The sequence below is a fragment of the Syngnathus scovelli genome, chromosome 1 (genome assembly GCF_024217435.2).
Source record: "Syngnathus scovelli strain Florida chromosome 1, RoL_Ssco_1.2, whole genome shotgun sequence".
Lineage (NCBI taxonomy): Eukaryota > Metazoa > Chordata > Actinopteri > Syngnathiformes > Syngnathidae > Syngnathus > Syngnathus scovelli.
The window spans coordinates 27,719,367-27,738,108 of NC_090847.1; the positions used below are offsets into that span (position 1 = coordinate 27,719,367).

Here is an 18,742-nt window from a genome sequence, read left to right on the forward strand (position 1 = left end):
TCTTTCCACAATATCCTCCATAAAGATACGTTTATTTCCCCGGATGCAGATTTGAAAAGTTGTCCACTTTCATGCAAACAGCCAACAAAGTCCACATCAAATAAACATTTTTTTTTAAGTGTTACAATTTCACAGCCCCCCCTCCCTCAAAAAATTAGAAAGAAAAAAAACAAAAGTCACATTATACAAGAATGAGCATCTCAGTACAACAATAATGATTATCCTAATAGTCAGTTGGTGCTTTTTGTCAGGGTGTGATTGTCACAGCAAATCACAAGCTTGTTTCCACCAGCTCCTTGAGTAAATCGTAACCTCCAGTAGATTGACAAGAACATGGCAGGGGACTCGAAAACATTCACGACTGTACAGGCTCATCCAGCCACGGGCAGCTCAGCATGCAGGCAACAGCGGTGCGGTGTCAAAAGTATGACGACGTAGCCCTTAAAAAAGAGATGCTCCATGCAAAGAACACGCGTCACGGGCATCCCCACAAAGTGCAAACAACTTCATAGTTGACAAAGTAGCAATTAGAAATGATTTCTTTGAAAGCACATAACTTCACATTTTACAAACAAAAAAAACATTTTCTCATGTCATAAATAACAAACTTTCATTCACTGGGTTATACAGTAGGCACACTACCAGTGTTAGCAGTATGGAGGTTAGCCATTGGACAACCAGATGCCGTAAAGCCGTCACAAGAGGGGGCAGAACCAGCATCTTCTCACCGGCACTCGTTCAGAAGCTCAGTCGGCAGGTCGCCGCAGACCTCCCGGGATGTGCGGCGCCATCGAAAGTCTGAAATGAGGTGAAATCAATTGCTTGTATTTTACAATGTGGGCGGAGGCTCCCGCCGGCGCCCTCTGCGGGCCAAGTTGCGCCATCGCTTGGAGACGACCGCAGGCCGAGATGGAGACACTGGGAAGGAGGTCTCCTGGTTCAGGACATGGGGAGAGACACGGGACACTGGCCGTTGTTGTTCATGATGTCGTCCAGTACTTCGTCGTCCAAGTCCACTAAAATGACAAAAGGGTCAGGATTGAACCCACATCACTACATCGCACACCTCTCGCTTGCTAATATTAGTCTTTCTTCACAGAGCATAAAGAATATATTCTATTATCTGTCTACAAATGTGTTAAGCTCTGTTATGCGGTTGCTTGAAATCCACAGAGAGCAATTCACTCTTTGACTCTTACCTTTCTTGGAGCGACCAATCTGTCCCAGCTTGGGGGCCCTCTGGCCAAGCCGCTGAGGGTTAGGACCATTGGGCCCGCTGCCTTGGCCGTGCTGGGCCCCGGGTCCAGGCTGCATTGGCGGCCCCGCCGGCGGGATCAGCTCGGGGACGCCAGAAGCGCCAAACATGTCTGCAAGGAGGCGCAGCGACTATTTCAGCCGCTAGATGTCCCCACAGCCAAAGAAGTCGAGCTTTGTTGTTGCTGCGCTTCACTTCCGGAAGAGCTCTCACGATTCAATTCTGGGCTGTGAATTCACATAATAAACACGTTCAGATAAATTCAGCGAATACCTTCTAGCCTATCGAACCAACTGAAATTAAAGTTGGGGGGGGGAAAAAACAATTTATCAAACCAAAAGCACCCAGTCGACATTCCTTTAAAATCTTGCTTCAAATGCGCTCCATCAGTACATTATCTGTTTACAAAGATTCAATGGCGAATAATAATTACCCATATCATCCTCTTCTGAAGCCGCAGTGACGAATCGCCGAAAAATGAAAGGAGCCTCACCACAGCCGTGTTGTTGTTTACTGGAGCTCTCTCTCTCTCTCGCTCTCTCTTTCTCCCTCTCTCACACTTGCTCGACGAGCCGCAGAAGAGAAGGCGAGAGTGGATTTATTTAAAGGAGCCTCTCTGCTGTGGGCTTTTCCGGCCGCTTTATCTTCCCGGTGCTCCCCAAAATGTGCGCGTTGTTGAGCGCACGATGTGAGCAAGCCACACTGCTGCTGACGCCTGCTGTCATTGAGCACAAACTTTAACTGTAGGAGGTGATGCGTAGTTGCTTACGTCACAGCGACGAGCGTGACTCAGCCTCAGCCAATGAGTGGCACACCTTGATAATCGGCATCTATAAATCATGAGATGCTTTTGTCACCTGACCAGACAGTAAAAAAACACAAGTTGCACTTTTGGGGGATGACACGGTCATGAAAGTTGGAACAACTTTAAAATGTGAATTATTAATATCAATGTTAGGAAAACAAAGCAAGCAATTTATTTGCTCTAAATCATTTTGCTTAGTGTCTTTTTTGTGTTTAAGTCGGGGGATCATACATGAATAAATGTTAGTGTAAGAAAGCCAATTTTCACAATAGACAATCTTAAAATATTCGGTTTAATCGCCCAACCGAAACTATTATCAAAGTTTGTGGCCTTTAAGTTTGAGTTTGACCAGCGGTTTTATTTAATCATGAAAAATGTGCCACAAAATTTAAAGCTTTGGATAAAACCCTCTGTTGTGCTAACTAATATTAGCTGTCAATAGTTTATATTTTAAAATTCTTCCAACTTAAATTAGTGTTTTACGCTCCAGGACAAAAAAAAAAAAAAGGTCTTTTTTACACTGTGCAGTATCCACGTGAGCAACAGACACATCTGAAGGTGTGAACAATCTGAACATTTGCACACTTTGGAGAGTTCCCAACAAGAAACTAGCAAGCTCAGCAGAGTCACACGGGAACTGGTTGTTGTTTATCCCAAAACAGCGTCATGTTGTGTGGACACCAAAACACTGCACAAAACAAGCACAAAGACATAAAGTGGTCAAAAAGGAACACAGACTTCCAAGGATTATGCAAGTCAGGTAAGTTGTGCTTTTTTTCTATTAAACATCCACTTGCTTTGTTTTCACCAAAAGATGACTGATTGAAGACTCTTGAGCGAAACATTGACCGAAGTCAACAGGGTCTGCTGAGTTCCGGTCAGATCCCGAATGTTACTGGAGGCCTAAAGAAATGCTTGTGTGTTAATAAGTAAAGATAGTAGTTAGCATGTCCTTAAAATGTTGCCTTGTTTAGTCATGAACATTGCATCGTCAAAGAGAGCACTGTATTTCCAACACCTTATATTATTCTTGTCAAACAGACATTAATGCATTTACAGTAGTTGTGAAAGTCTTCTTTGCTGGTGTCTGCATGACTGTATTATACTGCCACCCATTGGCTAAGGCTGGTACTCCAGAAAGGTCAAGGAAATGAATTAAAGCAATAAATCCTGATGCGCAATCTATTTGATCAAGTAGAAGATTATAGAGTTCTTTTTTTTTTTTAATAAGCTGGTCGGTTTCATTCAACATGAAAAAGATGATTTGAGATGTCTCGTCATGTGGTCGGGGCCCAGCCGCAAAGTTGGCGTACCCAGGAGGGGGCGCAATGGAGCACGGGCCTGTGTGCTTGCCATCAAGACGTGGGAGACTGTAAGTGTACCTGGCTGGAGGGGGGTCTGATGACATCATCGTGCGATGACCCCCACTGGGTGTGTTTGTGCAGGCTGTTTTGCACTGTGCTGCCTGCCACTGTTCACCTGTAAGGTGGCCAGGAAGGCGGGCCTGTGTCCCCTTCTGCCGCTGCTGGACTGTCTTGGCTGCGTACCCCCGGCTTCCCTCGCCGTGAGGGCCTCCGTCAGGGAAAAATACGGCATAAAGGTACGCACACACGTCAAGCCATATCTTCATTGGCAATTTTTAAATCATTGAGGTTAAGACATAGTTTACAATATTCGCAGCTCCACTGCAGCCCAAAGATGTTTTTGTCCTTAAGATTCCGCCCAACTACATAAATTCTAATTAAGAAATGCATCCCAATGTAGACTAAGATGGCTGGCAGTGACTTTTAGAGTCCGGACTGGGCTAGGATTGAGAAACAAAGATGCAGGTGGGGGCGGCTTTGCTGTAGAGTTGGAGCATTGCCATGAAAGAAGAAGGTGGTTGATAATGTTGGCACCTCCGGAGGCGGAGTGGGCCGCGGAGCAAGCGTTCAGACTTTGCAGGATTGAGATGAAAAATAAATGAAAATGAATATCAAACTCAGTACGTCTATCGTAATGACATTAGTAGTTTCATCGACTTGAAGCATGTGTCTGCTTTGCATCCAAATATAGGAGGATTTATAATGCTGTCTGAGTCCAGGTAAATGTTCACCTTTAGCTGGATCCTCCCACTCGTGCTCTCTTCCAGGGGAGCGTGTGGGGCGACTGCCTGTACGGATGCTGCTGCTACCCGCTATCTTGGCTCCAGATCTCCAGAGAGCTGAAAAGAAGAGCTGCATTTCACGCCGCCTCCTCTTTGTCCTCCTCCTCTTTCTCGTACAAATACGCGGCAATGACTCCCCTGCAGGGAGCGCACTTGGTCTGAACCACAGGGCAGACTTCTAGGGACAAGGCAACAAGACAAGACGAAAAATAAAATAAACATTTCTCTTGTGTGAATTTCAACAGTAATAAACCTTCGGCGATCTTCTGGAAGAGGATTCGAAATTTCTGTCGGTCACTTTCTGCTGCTGGCAAAGTTAAATGAATAAATGGTATAGTTGGGAAAAAACTAATCCGGAGGAGTCAATTTTTTTTTCCACCCACAAAGACTCTCCCTCTGCTGGTTGTCGGGAGAAAAACAATGATTTTTGTTTACTGTTTTGTATTCAAATGGAAGCAACACAATCAGTTCTGCAAGCATTTGGTAATTGATTGACATGACTGAATAAAAGAGGACCCAGTATTGAGCCTTGTGGTACTCCAGCAGAACGAAGGAGGTATGAAGAGATTTAACCATCTTTTTGAAGTCTTTGTCTTTTCTGACCAGCAGGTCAGAAATAACAAACAAAAAAATGTTTTTTTCTTATGTGAATTTCAGATTGTCAGCACAAATCTCTTCTGATCCTGAAGAAAATGATTAGAATATAAACAATAACGTTAATGAAAAAAGAACAAATATGTTTGACTTTCAATATGTTTTGCATAACGGTAATCTAATCAGGAGAATCAGTCGGCTCCATTCTGTACAATTTCATTATCGCACGCTATTGGACCGGCCCGACCAGTTACCGTGACACGACCGTCTATAAAATAAGAACCGTGTGGAGGCTCGTGCAGCAGTCACTGCCTCCTACGATAGAACACGTACGACTTCCACTCTTGTAAGTTGTCCTGCTTTTCATCTTTACTACCAAGGAATGCTAGGAATGCTCGCATATTGGTGAAACCTTGAGTCCTATTTGAGTCATTCAGTGCCAATGACGGTTATAGACGTCAAAGATGGGTTGGCGGCGAATATCAAGTTGAATTTAATTCTTAGCGTTGGCTGTTTTCACGATTGTGGTCATTTGTTTGTGGCAGATAGCGCAGCTATGTCTTACCAGATGAACCAACCCAAACCCTTCACCATGACCACCATGACCAGCCTGAACAACCAGTGGAGCTCGGACATCTGCGACTGCTTCGACGACCTGCCACAATGTGAGCGAGTGTGTTGCGTGTGCAGTCGATGATGGCTAGACATGATTCAACGCCGAGAATGCTATCAGAGGCTTCATATTGGAGATGAGGCGTTACGGGGAAGGGTTAAGGCACGGTTAGTTCAGCTGTCCTTGATGCTTTAGATGATAAAAGGCGCTACGTGACGTGAACACTTAATGAGCGCCACCATGCGGGCGTGATAAGAGAAAGGAACCAGGGCGAGAAATTAATGAATTTGCCCAGATGCCTAGAGAATTAGGGAGTCTTGACAAGTCTTGAGACCCTCAAAAGTGGAACTGTATGTCCACTGTTTTAGTGAAAATCTTCTTTTTTCTATCCAGGTTGTTTTGCCTTCTGGTGCCTTCCGTGCTTCACGTGTAAAACGTCGCACGACGCCGGTGAGTGTCTTTGCTTGCCGTTGCTGGATGCCTTTGGGATCATCCCACCCATGACCACCGCCCTTCGGGTGTCCGTACGCCAACGCTACGGCATTCAGGTACTCACACAACCGCAACGGAATAGTTGACGTATTGTTAACCGTTGATAATTCCTCCCTACTTGCAATTTAAAAACCCAGTTCAAGATTAAAAGATATCATTAAAAGTCTGATGAAAGCATTTTTTATTTTAATTCTAAAAGATATGTTTGGCACAAACGCCTAAAACGAAGTGGAGGGAACTACTACGGTTCAAAATAGCAAAGGTTGCATCCCAGTTACGAGAGTGTGTACACTTTTGCAACCATATTATCTCAGTTTGTTTGTTTTTTTTTGTTTTTTATTAGGGGGGGTGGGAAATCGAATCAGTTGTCAAGAAAATTGCTCACATTAATGGTGGAAACAGTTTTTAAATGAATCTTTTGAGTCTGATTTATTTGGTATTCAAACAAGGGTGTGTAGACTTTTTCTATCAACTGCACAATTGAGCAATAAATGTCCTGGTTCAATTTGTAGTGTCATTTTGTCGTCCACAGGGTACAGTTTGCAGCGATTGCATCTACGCTTGCTGCTGCGGCCCGTGCACCTGGTGCCAAATCTCCCGGGAAATCCAAATCAGAAAAAACCCTATCACCTTCGTCAACATGGCACCTTGAAAAAAAATGCCCGAGGTCTTCGTCCCTTGCGTCACCGCTCGAGCCGTGAGCACATTCTGGGACTCTGTGTTTTTATCCATATCTGATGCAGTCCGAGTACGTCACCACTCTTGGAATGTCACCTAACAGCTGATTGAACTTTAGGATATACATCACGTAGAGTAAATCTGGAGACCTGACCTATATCACGTCATTGAAAATTTAAAAAAAAAAAAAAAAAAGATAAGCTTGTTGTTTTGATAGAGCACATCATAGTCAGGTTTAATTAAAAATATTTGTAATAAAGATGAAAGATTCCAATGAATGTCAATATTTCTGTTTTGTTTGTATTAAGCACTGAAATAGAAAAAAAGAAATCAGTAACTTAAGTGTGTTGGAATCCAAGAGTGAAGTCGCGGAACTTTCCAAAGCTGTCTCCGTGAACGGCGAGCATCGTGTGAAATGGCTGCAAAATGACCGGCCGCTAAGAAAACAAACAAAAGCGTCTGTCGGAGGAGCACCCGGGGAATCAAATGTGTCACCGTCGTGAGGTGTGGGACAATTGCAGGAAGGAAGCCTTGGTGGACTGGCGGGTGTCCCGAGAGTTTAGCTTGCAGATGGACCTTGAGAACATCACTGGAGCGTACTTTTTCTTGCTCACGTTATTTTCCTTGTTTTGCGTGTGACTTTGGGATTTCCTGCGCTACTGCCGTTCCCGTCGCACTTTCTCCTGGTCTCATTAAGGCCTCAAGAAACTCCATGGAATTTTCCATGCAACTCAAGTCTATCAAGTCAATATATTGCTCCAAGTTTGAATATATTAAATGGGAGTTACAGCAGTTCAAATGCCTCTGATTAACCCGAAGGATGTTCTTGTAGGCTTTTCCTGCAACTCTCAGCTGAAGCTTACCTTCTCGTCAAACCATTAAACAAAGATCATTACTCGTTTTTTTCAAAGCAAGCACTCAGTGTAGCTTCTGCTAACTAAATGCTAACAAATAATGAGAAACACCATAGGCTCGCGGGCTAGTAATTAGCATCTATGTGGAGGTGCTGTTAAACATTAAGTCATGGATGTCTGAGCACAAAGCCCACAAAGATATCTTGGAAGGACAAATTTTAATCCCTCACATAAAAGTGTGACAAAAATTATTTCATTCTTTTTTGTTGTCCATGATGAACGATATAGAAACGAGTGGGACTTCTCGCGTTCACTGTTCGAATTTCGTCACGTCACATGAGTGATTGCTTTCTCAACCTTGGACTCTGACCTGGCAGGTTGTGTATTTGGTGTTCCAGGGAATCACAGAGTCGGGAAGTAAAAGTGTGTTTTTTTTTAAAACAACAAAGGTGAGCTACCTGAGCATTTTGCACAATTTATCCGCTTGATACTATTGTGGGTTCGATCATTCAGTCATTTGGAAAATAATAACGGGAAGGGACGTGTAGGGACAAAGTTCCATGTGCCTCATGGAGGTTGTAGACACTCTGACTCATTTTGTGTATGAAGTTAAAAAAACATGTGTAACTGCTCTGCTCAGCTAGCTCTGCTAGCTTATTAGGACATGGACGACATGCGATTTGTGATGTACGTCCGATCTTGCCAGTGGTCGGCAAATAGTTTCCACTCAAATTTGTACCTCCATAAAAAAAAAACAATGGAGAATGCCAGAAAAATACAGATAATATAGGCTGCTTAAAATTTTGTGTGGCTAAAAAGACATACCTAATTTAATGTCTTTCCCCGTGCAGTTAGATCGTCTCTCCCGGGAACTTCCCAAGACTATGGCAGTGCTCCTCGCAGCGTTGGGCTTCCTGTCGCTATGGCCGGCTGGAACGGACAGCAGCAGGATCCTGGTGGTGCCGGTGGACGGCAGCCATTGGATCAACATGGAGGTGATCCTGAAAGAGCTTCACTCCAGAGGACACCAACTCACCGTGCTGCACTCCCCCAACAGCTGGTACATCCCGACCAACGCTTCCTTCTACACTTCTATCACCGCCCGCATGTTGGAGGATGGCAACAAGAAGGACTACTACAATAAATTGCTCTTAGATGTTCTCGAGGTCCGCCGGTCCGCCGGCTTCTTGACGACCTTCTACCAGCAGCGCTTGATCACAAACCTGTTGGCGACCGGACATAAAATTCTGGCCGACGCAGCCGGCGAGATGTTGGACAACCCGGCTTTCGTTGCAAAGCTACGAGAGGCCAAGTTTGATCTGATGCTAACGGATCCCGGCCTGACGGTGGGGGTGCTTCTGGGGAATTACCTCAAGTTGCCGATGGTTTTCAACGTGCGTTGGATGAATAATGGCGAGAGCCACTTTGCCATGGCCCCGTCCCCGCTCTCCTACGTCCCCGTGTCCGGAAGTGAGCTGGACGATCAGATGGATTTCCCGGGAAGGCTTAAGAACATGCTACATTACATTTACAGTCTCATTGAACTCCACTTTTACATAAACCCGGTTTATGCGGATTTGTTCCGGCGCCACTTTCCACCCAAAACAGACTTGTTCACCCTGGAGCATGCGGCGGATATCTGGCTGGTGAGGTCAGATTTTATCTTTGAGCTCCCGCGGCCGACCATGCCAAATGTGTTCTACGTGGGGGGTTTCCAGTGTGAGAAGGCCAAACCCTTGCCTGCGGATCTGGAAGCCTTCGTGCAGAGCTCGGGGGAGCACGGGGTGGTGGTGATGTCTTTGGGAACGCTGGTGTCGGCCCTGCCCCGTGATGTCACCGAAGCCATCGCCGCTGCGTTCGCTCAGCTCCCCCAGAAGGTGGTCTGGAGGATCAAGGGGGAGAAGCCTTCGTCCTTGGGCGACAACACTTTGTTGGTGGACTGGTTGCCTCAGAATGACCTCTTGGGACACCCCAAAACCCGCGCCTTTGTCGCTCACGGAGGTACCAACGGCATGTACGAGGCCATCTACCACGGGGTTCCGGTTCTGGGTCTGCCGCTGCTCTTTGACCAGTTTGACAACCTATTGCGACTAAAGGTGCGTGGGGCAGCCCGAGTGGTGGAGGCCAAATCGCTCACCGTGGAAGGCTTCCTGGAAGCTCTCAGGGACATCCTGGAGAATCCGACCTACCGCGATAACATGCGCCGACTCTCTCGTCTCCATCACGATCGCCCGATGCCTCCGTTGGAGACCGCCATCTTTTGGATCGAGTACGTCACCAGGCACGGAGGAGCGTCGCATCTGCGGCCAGTCGGGTACAGCCTGCCTTGGTACTCCTACTTCTGCCTGGACGTGGTTCTGTTCATCACCGCTATCGTCGCGACTTTTGCGTGGATTTCCATGTTCATGTGTAAGACCATCTGCTGTCGGCGGTTCGGTAGAAAGATGAAACGCGAATGAAACATTCTGACATTGCTGCTGCCTGGGGAATCAAAATGCAGAGCAACGTTAGCGTAGAAAAGGTTACCAGGTCAAGTTCGTCTCTATATGCTGGGACAGGGGTGTCGGTTTGTTGTTAGTCATTATGTCGGATTTTTTTTTCTTTAATCAATAAATCAGTCTGGTGGCATTTTCAAGGGAGCAAAATGAGCGATTGGACATGAACAAGCTTTCCTTTTTAAAAAATACTTCCTGAAGCCAATTGTCTCCACACAGCCATTCTTCCCCAAGACAATTGCAATTGTGTTTTCCCTTCCAGCAAAGTACATAACATTTCGAATATGAAATCCCATAACCTTGTCCATATCAAGGTCATGATATTTTTTTTCAAATTACAGACATTTTTTTTTTTACAGATAATAAAAAAACTAAAAGCTCTGAGTTGTTAATGTGCCAGGAAACAATTCTCACATTAATATCAATTGTCTGAACCCTCCGAATATTGCAAAGTCCCGAAATCCTAACGTACATACATACATTCCCGCGTTTAACGTCAGATTTCCCAGCTTGTAGCGTGACCTGTAGCTTCTGTATGTTTTTGCCCAAGCCCAAAAGGCGTTCTCCTATCTCAGGATGTTGCCCGTAAAAGCCAAGACGTTGGTTTCCTGTGGAGGAAACGATCAAAGAATGGACAAAAGTCGGCCCAGACGCCGCGTTCCCAGCACTTGTTGAGCGCAGGTCACCCAGCGACAAGAAAGTCGTAGCGTTCGCTTGAAGGTGATGTTCTTGCTCCCGGTGCCGCAGGTGCTGTTTGTCCCCTGATGGATCCTTGGCAGACAAAACCCAAATCTGGCCTCCGTGGGAATATCTCAGAAGTTTGTATTCTCGAATGGCAAAGTGGCGTGTAGGCGTGCGGCGTTCGCCATGTCCAACGACAGCTGCGGCCTCCCCTTGGAGACGGACGTCCCGGGCTTGACTTGCATCTACGGCCTGGTTTTCACCGTGGGCCTGCCCTGCAATCTGCTGTCGCTCTGGGGCTTGTACCACCTGGGTCGCTCGGGTAGCGGCGGATGCCAGCGGGTCTACATCCTCAACCTGCTTCTGTCCGACCTCCTGCAGCTGCTCACCCTGCCCCTGTGGATCCTGTACCTGCAGGGCAGCCACCGCTGGCCCTACGGTCAGCTGACCTGCGAGCTGGTGGGCTACGTGTTCTACGTCAACGTCTACGCCAGCGTCATGTTCCTGTGCCTAATAGCGCTGGACCGCTGCCTGGCCATCGTGTTCCCGCTGAGCAGCCGCAGGGTTAGGACGGTCCGGGTGGCCGCAGTGTCGGGCTTGGCGGTGTGGACGCTCACGTTCCTCTTCTGCCTTTCCGGACTCTTGCCATCCGTTTTTGACTCGGAGCGGCGACTGTGTCTGGAGCAGTATCCTGTCAGCCCCCGTTATGCCCACTTCAAGATCACCACTGTGGCTCTGGGCTTCCTGTTGCCGTGCGCCATACTCGGGTAAGCCTGAACACGCAAACACTTACATCCTATAATCATGTGTCATTCTTTTTTTTTTTTTTTTCCATACTTGACTTTCAGCTACACGTCAGCCCACATCTGGGTCACCCTGCGCCACTCTCCCTCCCTGTCGGCCCACGAGCGTCGCAAGATCGTCGGCGTCCTGGTGGTCATTACGGTCAACTTCATCGTCGTGTTCGGACCGTACCACTTGGTAGGCGGCTACAGATTCGCGTCCTTGCTGCAGGCCGACGAGCCGTGCGCGCTGGAGCGCTCCATCTTCTTGCTCTACCGCCTGTGCTACGGACTGACCAGTCTCAACACCATGCTCGATCCCCTTTTCTACATTTTCCTGTGCGCTGACGCGCGGCTGGAGCTGAGAAGGTCGCTGCCTTGCTCCGGCCGAGGACAAAACGCTGGCAAAGTGACAGCTGGGAGCAGCAGAGCTCATCCGGATCCAGACAAGGAAAGTGGACAAAATAATCTGCTTGTTGCCTGAAGGCTTTCTTTGCCAGATTCCAAAGACCCCTTTGAAAAAAAAAAATAATTACTGTATATTCTGGGGGGGGGGGGGGGGGGGGGGGGGGGGGGAGTAGTAGTACTGCGTGAATAAAGTACTCTTTGTGCCAGACTACAATATATATTTTTGAGGTCACATTAAGTTCAGGGCTTTAAGTGGGCCGAAGCTAAACTTGATGTATTTGTGATTTTTGTGTGTGTGTGTGTGTGTGTCACGCCAACACTGATATGTAGGCATGCACTTTTTTTTTTTTTTTTTAATATGACAATTTATTTTTTCAAAAAAAAACATTGCAAGTTTAAGATAGCAGAATCTCTGGTGTCACAAAAACTAATAACATTTTGGAAAAAAATAGCCTTGGTTGTAATTGGACAGAAATCGCTTTTATGTATTGAAAAACTCAATTCAAGACATTTCGGATGAATAAATGGCCTTTGCACTGCAAGATAATTGCAACTAAGTGTCGTCCGGGTCATCTGTAAAGTGAACAAGGATCCAGCCCACAAAACTATTTAAATGTTGAAAAAAAAAAGCGCACGCAGACACTCGGGTACATTTTGAAGATTGTTGCACGAGCTCATACGACACAACTTCTGCAACGCCTTTGACCCGAGAAGAAATTTTTTTTTTCCACTGGAGGAAGAGGCTTGTTTTTCATATCAAGCCCTTCTTGGGTGACACCGCCATTAAGGTAGAAGTCTCAACGGAGAACGGGATGTTCAAGCTCAGCGTGCTGTTGGTTGCTCTTTTTAGAGCACGTAAGTTCCGTCATTACAAAATGAGATATTTTTTATTTTTAATCGCAAAGCCATTCTAACGTGCTTTTGTGTGCGTTTCAGATGCGAGTGTGCGTTTTGCCAGTCTGGGTGACGATGTCAGCCTGCCCTGCTACTTTGAGCCCGGCGCCAAATATCTGTCCTGGTACAAGCAGGTGGCAGGCGATCCTCCGCAAGTTCTTTTGTCCTTCTACAGCTACGGGCAAAACTCTCAGAGCCACGAGCGGATAAAATTCCACACCGGAGAAAATTTCTTCCATCTGAGCATTTCTGACGTGGAGCTCTCGGACACGGCCATGTACTACTGCGGCCAGAGCCAACTCAATATCATGACCTTTGAGAGTGCAATCTTTTTGGTTGTAAAAGGTATGGCGTCTCTTTCGGCGTTTAACTCACCTAAATATCAATTGCCGACAAAAAGTAAATCCCAACGGCTATTAGAGAGTAAAAATTAATTTGTATTTTATATTCATTTTTGAGTGACTGAGATTGTGGTTGTTTTGGGGGAAAAAAACATTTTAAAATGTAAAAAAAAAACGCGCCCAAAGAAAAACAACCAAATTGGGGAGGAAAAAATAGGCGAAAACCTGTCAATCAAATTCCAGGCAATGATGAACACTTACCAAACGTGGTTCCTCGCTCTGAGCTTTTAGTTCCCTTTCAGAATCCGGTCGCCTGTCCGTCTTCCAGCATCCGACGTCCATCACAGTGTCCCCGGGTGGGTCCGCCACCCTGAACTGCACCATGCACCCTGGAACCAGCGACGGGGGACACATGGTCTACTGGTTCCGAAAGGCCTCGGGCGACTCCCACTTGATTTACGCGCACTCGGAGAACACTAGCGGGTGCGTGACGGCGTCGGACTCGGGTTGCGTTTACATGCTGTCCAAGCGGGACGTCACCCTGTCTGACGCCGGGACGTATTACTGCGCCGTGGCCTCCTGTGGGGAGATTGTGTTTGGAAAGGGGTCCAAAATGGGAATCAGAGGTGAAGTCTTAGACCTAAAAAGTTCCAGAATTTTTTTTTTAAATCTCACATGGTGTGCATTCATTCCATAGGTGAAAAGATCCCGTTTTACATACTGCTAGCATCTCTGCTTGCGTCCCTCCTCGTCATTGTCTGTCTTACGGTCCTCCTTTGCAAAATGAGACAAAAAGACAACAAGTTCTCAGGTATTGGACTCAATGTTTTTTTCATAGCACGTGGAGTAAAAAAATATATTGTCTTTTGATTCTGTTAACAGGGAAAATGTCACAGCTAAAAGTACCGGATGGCAATACGGACGAGGTTGGTCCATTAGATTCTTTGAAACGCATAAACACACACTTTTCACGTACAAAATCCAACTCCCCACAGAACGAGGATGACCCCGCTTTGCCGTACGTGGCTCTGGAATTCAGAATGAGATCGTCCAACAGCAGGAGACAAAGGGGCCCGGAGGAGAGCGTTTACTCCGGATTGCGACTCCAACATGCAGATTGATCAACATCATCGGCGCTTAATACCCGATTGCATTGTAAGATATGAGTCTTATAATAAAACGAAGAGTGGACAATGTTGGAAAATGCTTCTGGCCTTTATTCATCATGATTCTAATGCTAAAGAATAAATGACGTGAGGACATTTGCATGCCAGCGGATGAATTTATTGTAAAGAGGTATTTTGTTTTAGTTAGTAACAGTCGTTAATGTCTTTCATGGAACCTGTGTGGTTCTCAGCAGGATGTTGACGCGGTTTTGAGAGCAAAGCTTGCTCCATTTTAAAACATTGTTTGCAAGGGTCAACGAAATAAGACATGCGGCCCATTTGTGGTTGGATGACTTGCAGCGTGCAGGAAGTGCATTCATTTGAAAGCGAGCCCAATCTAACAGTGGAAAGTTTAAAAATAAAAAAAAGAATTGATGCCAAAAGTGGTTGTCGGGTCGTCAGCTCACAGCGGCGTCTGACTTTCTCACTTTAAGATGCCGCTGTAGTGAGGAATTTTAGAATGTCCAAAAACACAATATAGCCAAACGACGTGAACTTAATTTGACGTTTCACATAAGTCCGTCCGACTGCTGAATAACTAAAATGTTCCAACAGTTGGCGATGTAAACGTTGAATCAAAATAAAACTGCCCCCCATCTTAAGTTAAAAAAAACACACGCGAGCACGTATACACATTTGTCTTTTTAAAAGAAGAACTGCTGGAGTTCAGCGCCATCATACCGAAATCCGTGTGAAGAGGTGTTCGAAACTGCTGACGTCATCTGACCGCGTTCTGCAAATTTAGAGGATTCTGCCGCCTTGTGGACACATGGCATAATTGCACCAGTCTAACAAAGGCGTCTGATTTCGTATTTTGAGTGAACATTTTTGGATTATAGGAGAACATTTACACGTGTCACGTTCGCATAATACTTTGCTTTCAAGAAAAAAAGCCTTTACAATCAAGATATTTACGGCACTATATTTTATTTAATTGTATTAGAACAGGTCGACATGCAACCAACTTGACACCTTCAAATATAAATTTTGACTTTTTGTAAGACAATGACAACAGACATTTTTTTAAATATATATTTAAAAATGTTTATTCGTGCAGGTAAAACTACAAAGCATTTTTTCCTACTAATGAAACATTTCCTAAATGAAAATTAGCAACGAATCCAAAGTAGCTGTTAAAAAAGCGAGCCCAAGCAATCAATTTGAAGATGTTTCCAAAAGACAAACACAAAACACTAAAGTCTCTACAAATATTTGGCCCCCGAGTGTTAGGGACCTCAACTGGAAAGAGAATACAAATAGTAGAAATGGTTGAAACTTACAGCAGATGTGGATGCCCCTGGACTTACCTGCTTTTGGAAGTTTTTGTCTTGTCATTGCTGCCCCCTCTCCCCCCACATACACACACACACACACACATATATGAGGTTGGTGACGGGGCTGCCGCGCGCGGGGATACAAACGGAGGCGAGGCCTTTGCTGAACTATTTTGGGGTTTATGACAACAGCTCGTACAACATTTTTACGAGGACATGGATCGCCGGGATTATCACATTTTTTTAAGGGCCACTCTGCTGGCTTTAATTTACAAGAGTGCACAGACAGGGTATGTTGGTACAGGAGCGTTCCGAGCAGCGGTTTTAAGCACGTTCAGGTTTCGACGTCAACGGGAGTCGCTTTTGTCGAGAGTCGAGTGCCGCTCCGCATTTAATACCAAGGCGCGTCGACATTTACACTCACAGTTTCGGCTCAGACCCGGTAACTAAAATGTCACATATTAGAAGCTAATTTAAAAAGAAAACGATTTCGGCTGCAAAGATTACAATTTTCTACATCACAATGAAACAATCAAGTGGGGGATTTGTGTAAAAAGTGGAGCAAAACGTGGGGAAAGAAAAAAATCGACGAGGACGTCGGCATTTCAGTTCCTTTGCAATGCAGGGGAACATTAACGCGCTCCGCCGCAGACAGGAAGTAGATAGCGCCACGAACATCCGATGGTGGCGAGAGGCGACGAAGGAAGGCGAACGACGATCCTGAAAAAGAGCAAATAAGAGTGAAGGGTGTTGGCGTAGAGCCCGAAACACCGTGTGCTTTGGCTGTGCTTCTGCACGTTCAAACCGGAATCGCGTGGCTTCGCCGTGGCGTTAAACCGGACACTCGGACAAGAGCGGCTCTCTCCAAGAGTTTAGTTTACGCCCTCCACATGCGGCTCGCTTCGTGAGATCTACATTGTGCAGGGCCCGAACGGTACGCGTTTACATTTCGGCTTTTACATTCCCGACTATTCTCACCTTAACTTCAAATGCCGGGGCCTCGCTTAATAATCGTAGCGTGAAGGCGGCGGCGGGGGCGGAGGCGGCAGTCGCGGTGCATAAGGGTCCCTGGGCCGAGGAAGTCCGTACGGCGGGACCCGGGAAACGGGAGCGATACTGGAGCGCTCGTAGGCGTAGCCGTTACCGGTCGGAGGAGAGGCCGCATTTGGCGCTCTGCGGTGGGGGCTGCGATCTCGGCCGTAGTACGCCGACGGAGGAGGGGGGGGAGGCGGCGGCCGACGCTCGTACGGGTCAAGCGGCGAGTTCATGCGCGAGACGCCGGGAGGGGGAGGAGGCGGCGGAGGGGGCGGCGGTGGACCACCCGGACCCATGCCGTAAGGACGGGCTCTGTATTTTTCATAGTAATCGACTACGCCGTAACCGCCGTGATCACCCTCGTAAGGACTTTCGGGGTACATGGCTCGCCTCGGGGGCGGGGGTGGCAAAGGAGGGGCGGGGTAACCGGGGCCCATGGGGCGACCTCTCATGAAGCCCGGCGGGGGAGGCTCCAGCCTGTTTCCCGGGAAAGGCGGGGGCCAAAACCCGCCACCGTCTGGGGGAGGAGGGTAGTCCTCCTGCTCGTCACGGGGGCGACTTTTGGAAATCTGCACGTGGATGCGTTTACCTGCATTCAACAGAAGGGGGGGGGGGGGGGGAAGTGTGACAAAAACAGCGGTAAACACATAACGATCACTGTGACAGGAAGCACTTACCCTGAAATTCTATATTGTCAATTCCCTGGATGGCATCCATGGCCTCATCAGAATTTGGCATGTGCACAAAAGCAAAATTCTTAATAATGGCACACTCCGTGACCTTGCCATACTCTTCGAACAACGCTCGGAGTTCTTCTTCCATTCCCCTTTCCACGTTGGCAACGTGCAGCTTGACCGCGCCGTAGTTCTTCCCATGGCTGGCCTCCACGTTGATCTGCGAGCCGTGGAGCTTGTGGAGATGCAAGGCCTTGATGGCTTTCGTCGCAGCCTTGCGGTCATCCATGTGGACGAAAGCGAAGTTTTTGACGATGGAACATTCGGTGACTGTGCCGTGCTCCAAGAAGAGGGCCTTGATTTCCTCCTCGGTTGCCTCTTGGGGCAGGTTCCCGACAAATATCTTCACCATGTTAAAACGACCTGTTTCTAAATGTAAAACAAATGGGGAGGAAAAAAATCGTGTGTTCCACTAGTGCGTGCGCAATGACAGCGTGACCACATGGATAATTTCTGATGAAGGATGTTGGTTGGTAGATGAGCACAATAAAAAATATGTTTTGATTCAAGTGTAAAAAGAACTGAACGCCTAATGTATGAAAATAGCTAAGGACCCCATTGACGTTCGCTATAGAGAAAATCTTAACATCACTTAATGTAAGAAATCTCTGTTAATCCCCACAAAATCCAAAATGCCAATGTGTTAGCTTTGATATTTTTAGTTATTTATACAGCTATGGTAGAAATGTCCACATAGATTTTGGTAACAATTGATCACAGTTTTCTGACATCAAGTGATGTTAAGCGTGTTATTTTATCGGGGAAGAAAACACTTAAAACCCATAAATTCCTAAATTTGGGGGCCATTGTTGACATTTATGTGGACATAGATAAAGATTAGCATGTGAAGTCAGAAAACGATCGCGCGCCCTTCAATTGGTTTCTGACATTAATCGATGTTAAGCTTGATGACATTAAGCGTTTTAGAGTGTAAATGGCTCCTTTGTTTACGCAAAATGGCTGCCATTCATTCAACCCGGGGCAAATTTTTTACATCGAGATTCAAACTTTATACATCGTAAAACGTTTCCCATTGACATAGCGATTGTTTACATCAGCCGTGAGGATTGTTGTGCAACAATTAGCTTATGACTAAAATTGTTTTAGAAATAGCTCGCCACTCTCTGGTTCACTGAATCTGTTAGCTTCGGCTACCATGCTAATAGCACAAGTTAACGTCTTTAAATAATAAAATAAATGAATAACGACACGAGCGACCAGCCCATGAACGATAACCTGTAAAAAAAACTTTGTTTGAATAGAAATACACGTGAAAGCATTAGAATACATCTTAAAGTATCGCCTACCTTTTGTTAGGAGACCCGAGCAGAAACCGGCGAACTGCCAATTGAACTTCCGCTTCTGACTGGGGCGGACATACCTACACTGCCCCCTATTGTTCGGATGATGGAAATGGCTTCTTCAATGTAACGTTTTATCAAATAATTTTGTGTATTGTCATGAATATTTCAGTCTCGACTAACCCAGTGTCGTT

At 46.3% G+C, this 18,742-nt stretch overlaps 7 protein-coding genes and 1 long non-coding RNA gene across 13 annotated transcripts; 5 read left to right on the top strand and 3 right to left on the bottom strand.

The window, feature by feature from the left end:
* Positions 1 to 13: 13 nt before the first annotated feature.
* si:dkey-112a7.4 (uncharacterized) lies at positions 14 to 2,038 on the bottom strand. Its single transcript, XM_049738977.2, has 3 exons — positions 1,689 to 2,038; positions 1,200 to 1,482; positions 14 to 1,016 (listed from the first exon to the last, which is right to left on the bottom strand). Exons 2-3 carry the CDS (start codon positions 1,363 to 1,365, stop codon positions 940 to 942), a joined length of 243 nt encoding a protein of 80 aa, XP_049594934.1. The 5' UTR covers positions 1,366 to 1,482; positions 1,689 to 2,038; the 3' UTR covers positions 14 to 939.
* A 701-nt stretch (positions 2,039 to 2,739) lies between these two features.
* LOC125979978 (cornifelin homolog B) lies at positions 2,740 to 4,558 on the top strand. Of its 3 annotated transcripts, none has more exons than XM_049738922.1 (4): positions 2,740 to 2,820; positions 3,292 to 3,432; positions 3,506 to 3,660; positions 4,192 to 4,558. In XM_049738922.1, exons 2-4 carry the CDS (start codon positions 3,330 to 3,332, stop codon positions 4,366 to 4,368), a joined length of 435 nt encoding a protein of 144 aa, XP_049594879.1. In that variant the 5' UTR covers positions 2,740 to 2,820; positions 3,292 to 3,329; the 3' UTR covers positions 4,369 to 4,558. The 3 variants fall into 3 exon arrangements, with proteins under 3 accessions (XP_049594879.1, XP_049594871.1, XP_049594867.1); XM_049738914.1 differs by having other exon boundaries at positions 2,752 to 2,820; positions 3,320 to 3,432; XM_049738910.1 differs by lacking the exon at positions 2,740 to 2,820 and having other exon boundaries at positions 2,828 to 3,432.
* Positions 4,559 to 4,658: 100 nt separating this feature from the next.
* Positions 4,659 to 6,861, top strand: LOC125979999 (cornifelin homolog A). 2 transcript variants are annotated; one of them, XM_049738944.1, is made up of 4 exons: positions 4,659 to 4,762; positions 5,346 to 5,465; positions 5,807 to 5,961; positions 6,438 to 6,861. In XM_049738944.1, exons 2-4 carry the CDS (start codon positions 5,357 to 5,359, stop codon positions 6,555 to 6,557), a joined length of 384 nt encoding a protein of 127 aa, XP_049594901.1. In that variant the 5' UTR covers positions 4,659 to 4,762; positions 5,346 to 5,356; the 3' UTR covers positions 6,558 to 6,861. The 2 variants fall into 2 exon arrangements, with proteins under 2 accessions (XP_049594901.1, XP_049594892.1); XM_049738935.1 differs by lacking the exon at positions 4,659 to 4,762 and adding an exon at positions 4,876 to 5,146.
* Positions 6,862 to 7,698: 837 nt separating this feature from the next.
* On the top strand, positions 7,699 to 10,240 carry ugt5g1 (UDP glucuronosyltransferase 5 family, polypeptide G1). Its single transcript, XM_049738586.2, has 2 exons — positions 7,699 to 7,886; positions 8,289 to 10,240. Exon 2 carries the CDS (start codon positions 8,322 to 8,324, stop codon positions 9,894 to 9,896), a length of 1,575 nt encoding a protein of 524 aa, XP_049594543.1. The 5' UTR covers positions 7,699 to 7,886; positions 8,289 to 8,321; the 3' UTR covers positions 9,897 to 10,240.
* Positions 10,241 to 10,577: 337 nt separating this feature from the next.
* On the top strand, positions 10,578 to 11,937 carry si:dkey-165a24.9 (probable G-protein coupled receptor 132). Its single transcript, XM_049738878.2, has 2 exons — positions 10,578 to 11,380; positions 11,462 to 11,937. Exons 1-2 carry the CDS (start codon positions 10,800 to 10,802, stop codon positions 11,877 to 11,879), a joined length of 999 nt encoding a protein of 332 aa, XP_049594835.1. The 5' UTR covers positions 10,578 to 10,799; the 3' UTR covers positions 11,880 to 11,937.
* A 518-nt stretch (positions 11,938 to 12,455) lies between these two features.
* LOC125980095 (uncharacterized) lies at positions 12,456 to 14,036 on the bottom strand. The gene is made up of 2 exons (XR_007485527.2): positions 13,714 to 14,036; positions 12,456 to 13,617 (listed from the first exon to the last, which is right to left on the bottom strand). It is a non-coding gene; the product is annotated as an uncharacterized lncRNA (long non-coding RNA).
* LOC125980081 (uncharacterized) lies at positions 12,514 to 14,233 on the top strand. The gene is made up of 6 exons (XM_049739094.2): positions 12,514 to 12,658; positions 12,740 to 13,042; positions 13,341 to 13,664; positions 13,736 to 13,849; positions 13,921 to 13,964; positions 14,034 to 14,233. The coding sequence occupies exons 1-6, from the start codon at positions 12,616 to 12,618 to the stop codon at positions 14,157 to 14,159; spliced, it is 954 nt and encodes a 317-aa protein (XP_049595051.1). The 5' UTR covers positions 12,514 to 12,615; the 3' UTR covers positions 14,160 to 14,233.
* A 989-nt stretch (positions 14,234 to 15,222) lies between these two features.
* Positions 15,223 to 18,712, bottom strand: LOC125980065 (RNA-binding protein 4.1). Of its 3 annotated transcripts, XM_049739071.2 has the most exons (4): positions 18,555 to 18,712; positions 17,191 to 17,616; positions 16,457 to 17,102; positions 15,223 to 16,198 (listed from the first exon to the last, which is right to left on the bottom strand). In XM_049739071.2, exons 2-3 carry the CDS (start codon positions 17,597 to 17,599, stop codon positions 16,483 to 16,485), a joined length of 1,029 nt encoding a protein of 342 aa, XP_049595028.1. In that variant the 5' UTR covers positions 17,600 to 17,616; positions 18,555 to 18,712; the 3' UTR covers positions 15,223 to 16,198; positions 16,457 to 16,482. The 3 variants fall into 3 exon arrangements, with proteins under 3 accessions (XP_049595028.1, XP_049595020.1, XP_049595037.1); XM_049739063.2 differs by having other exon boundaries at positions 15,223 to 17,102; XM_049739080.2 differs by having other exon boundaries at positions 15,223 to 17,102; positions 17,191 to 18,483; positions 18,555 to 18,598.
* Between the last annotated feature and the right edge of the window lie 30 nt (positions 18,713 to 18,742).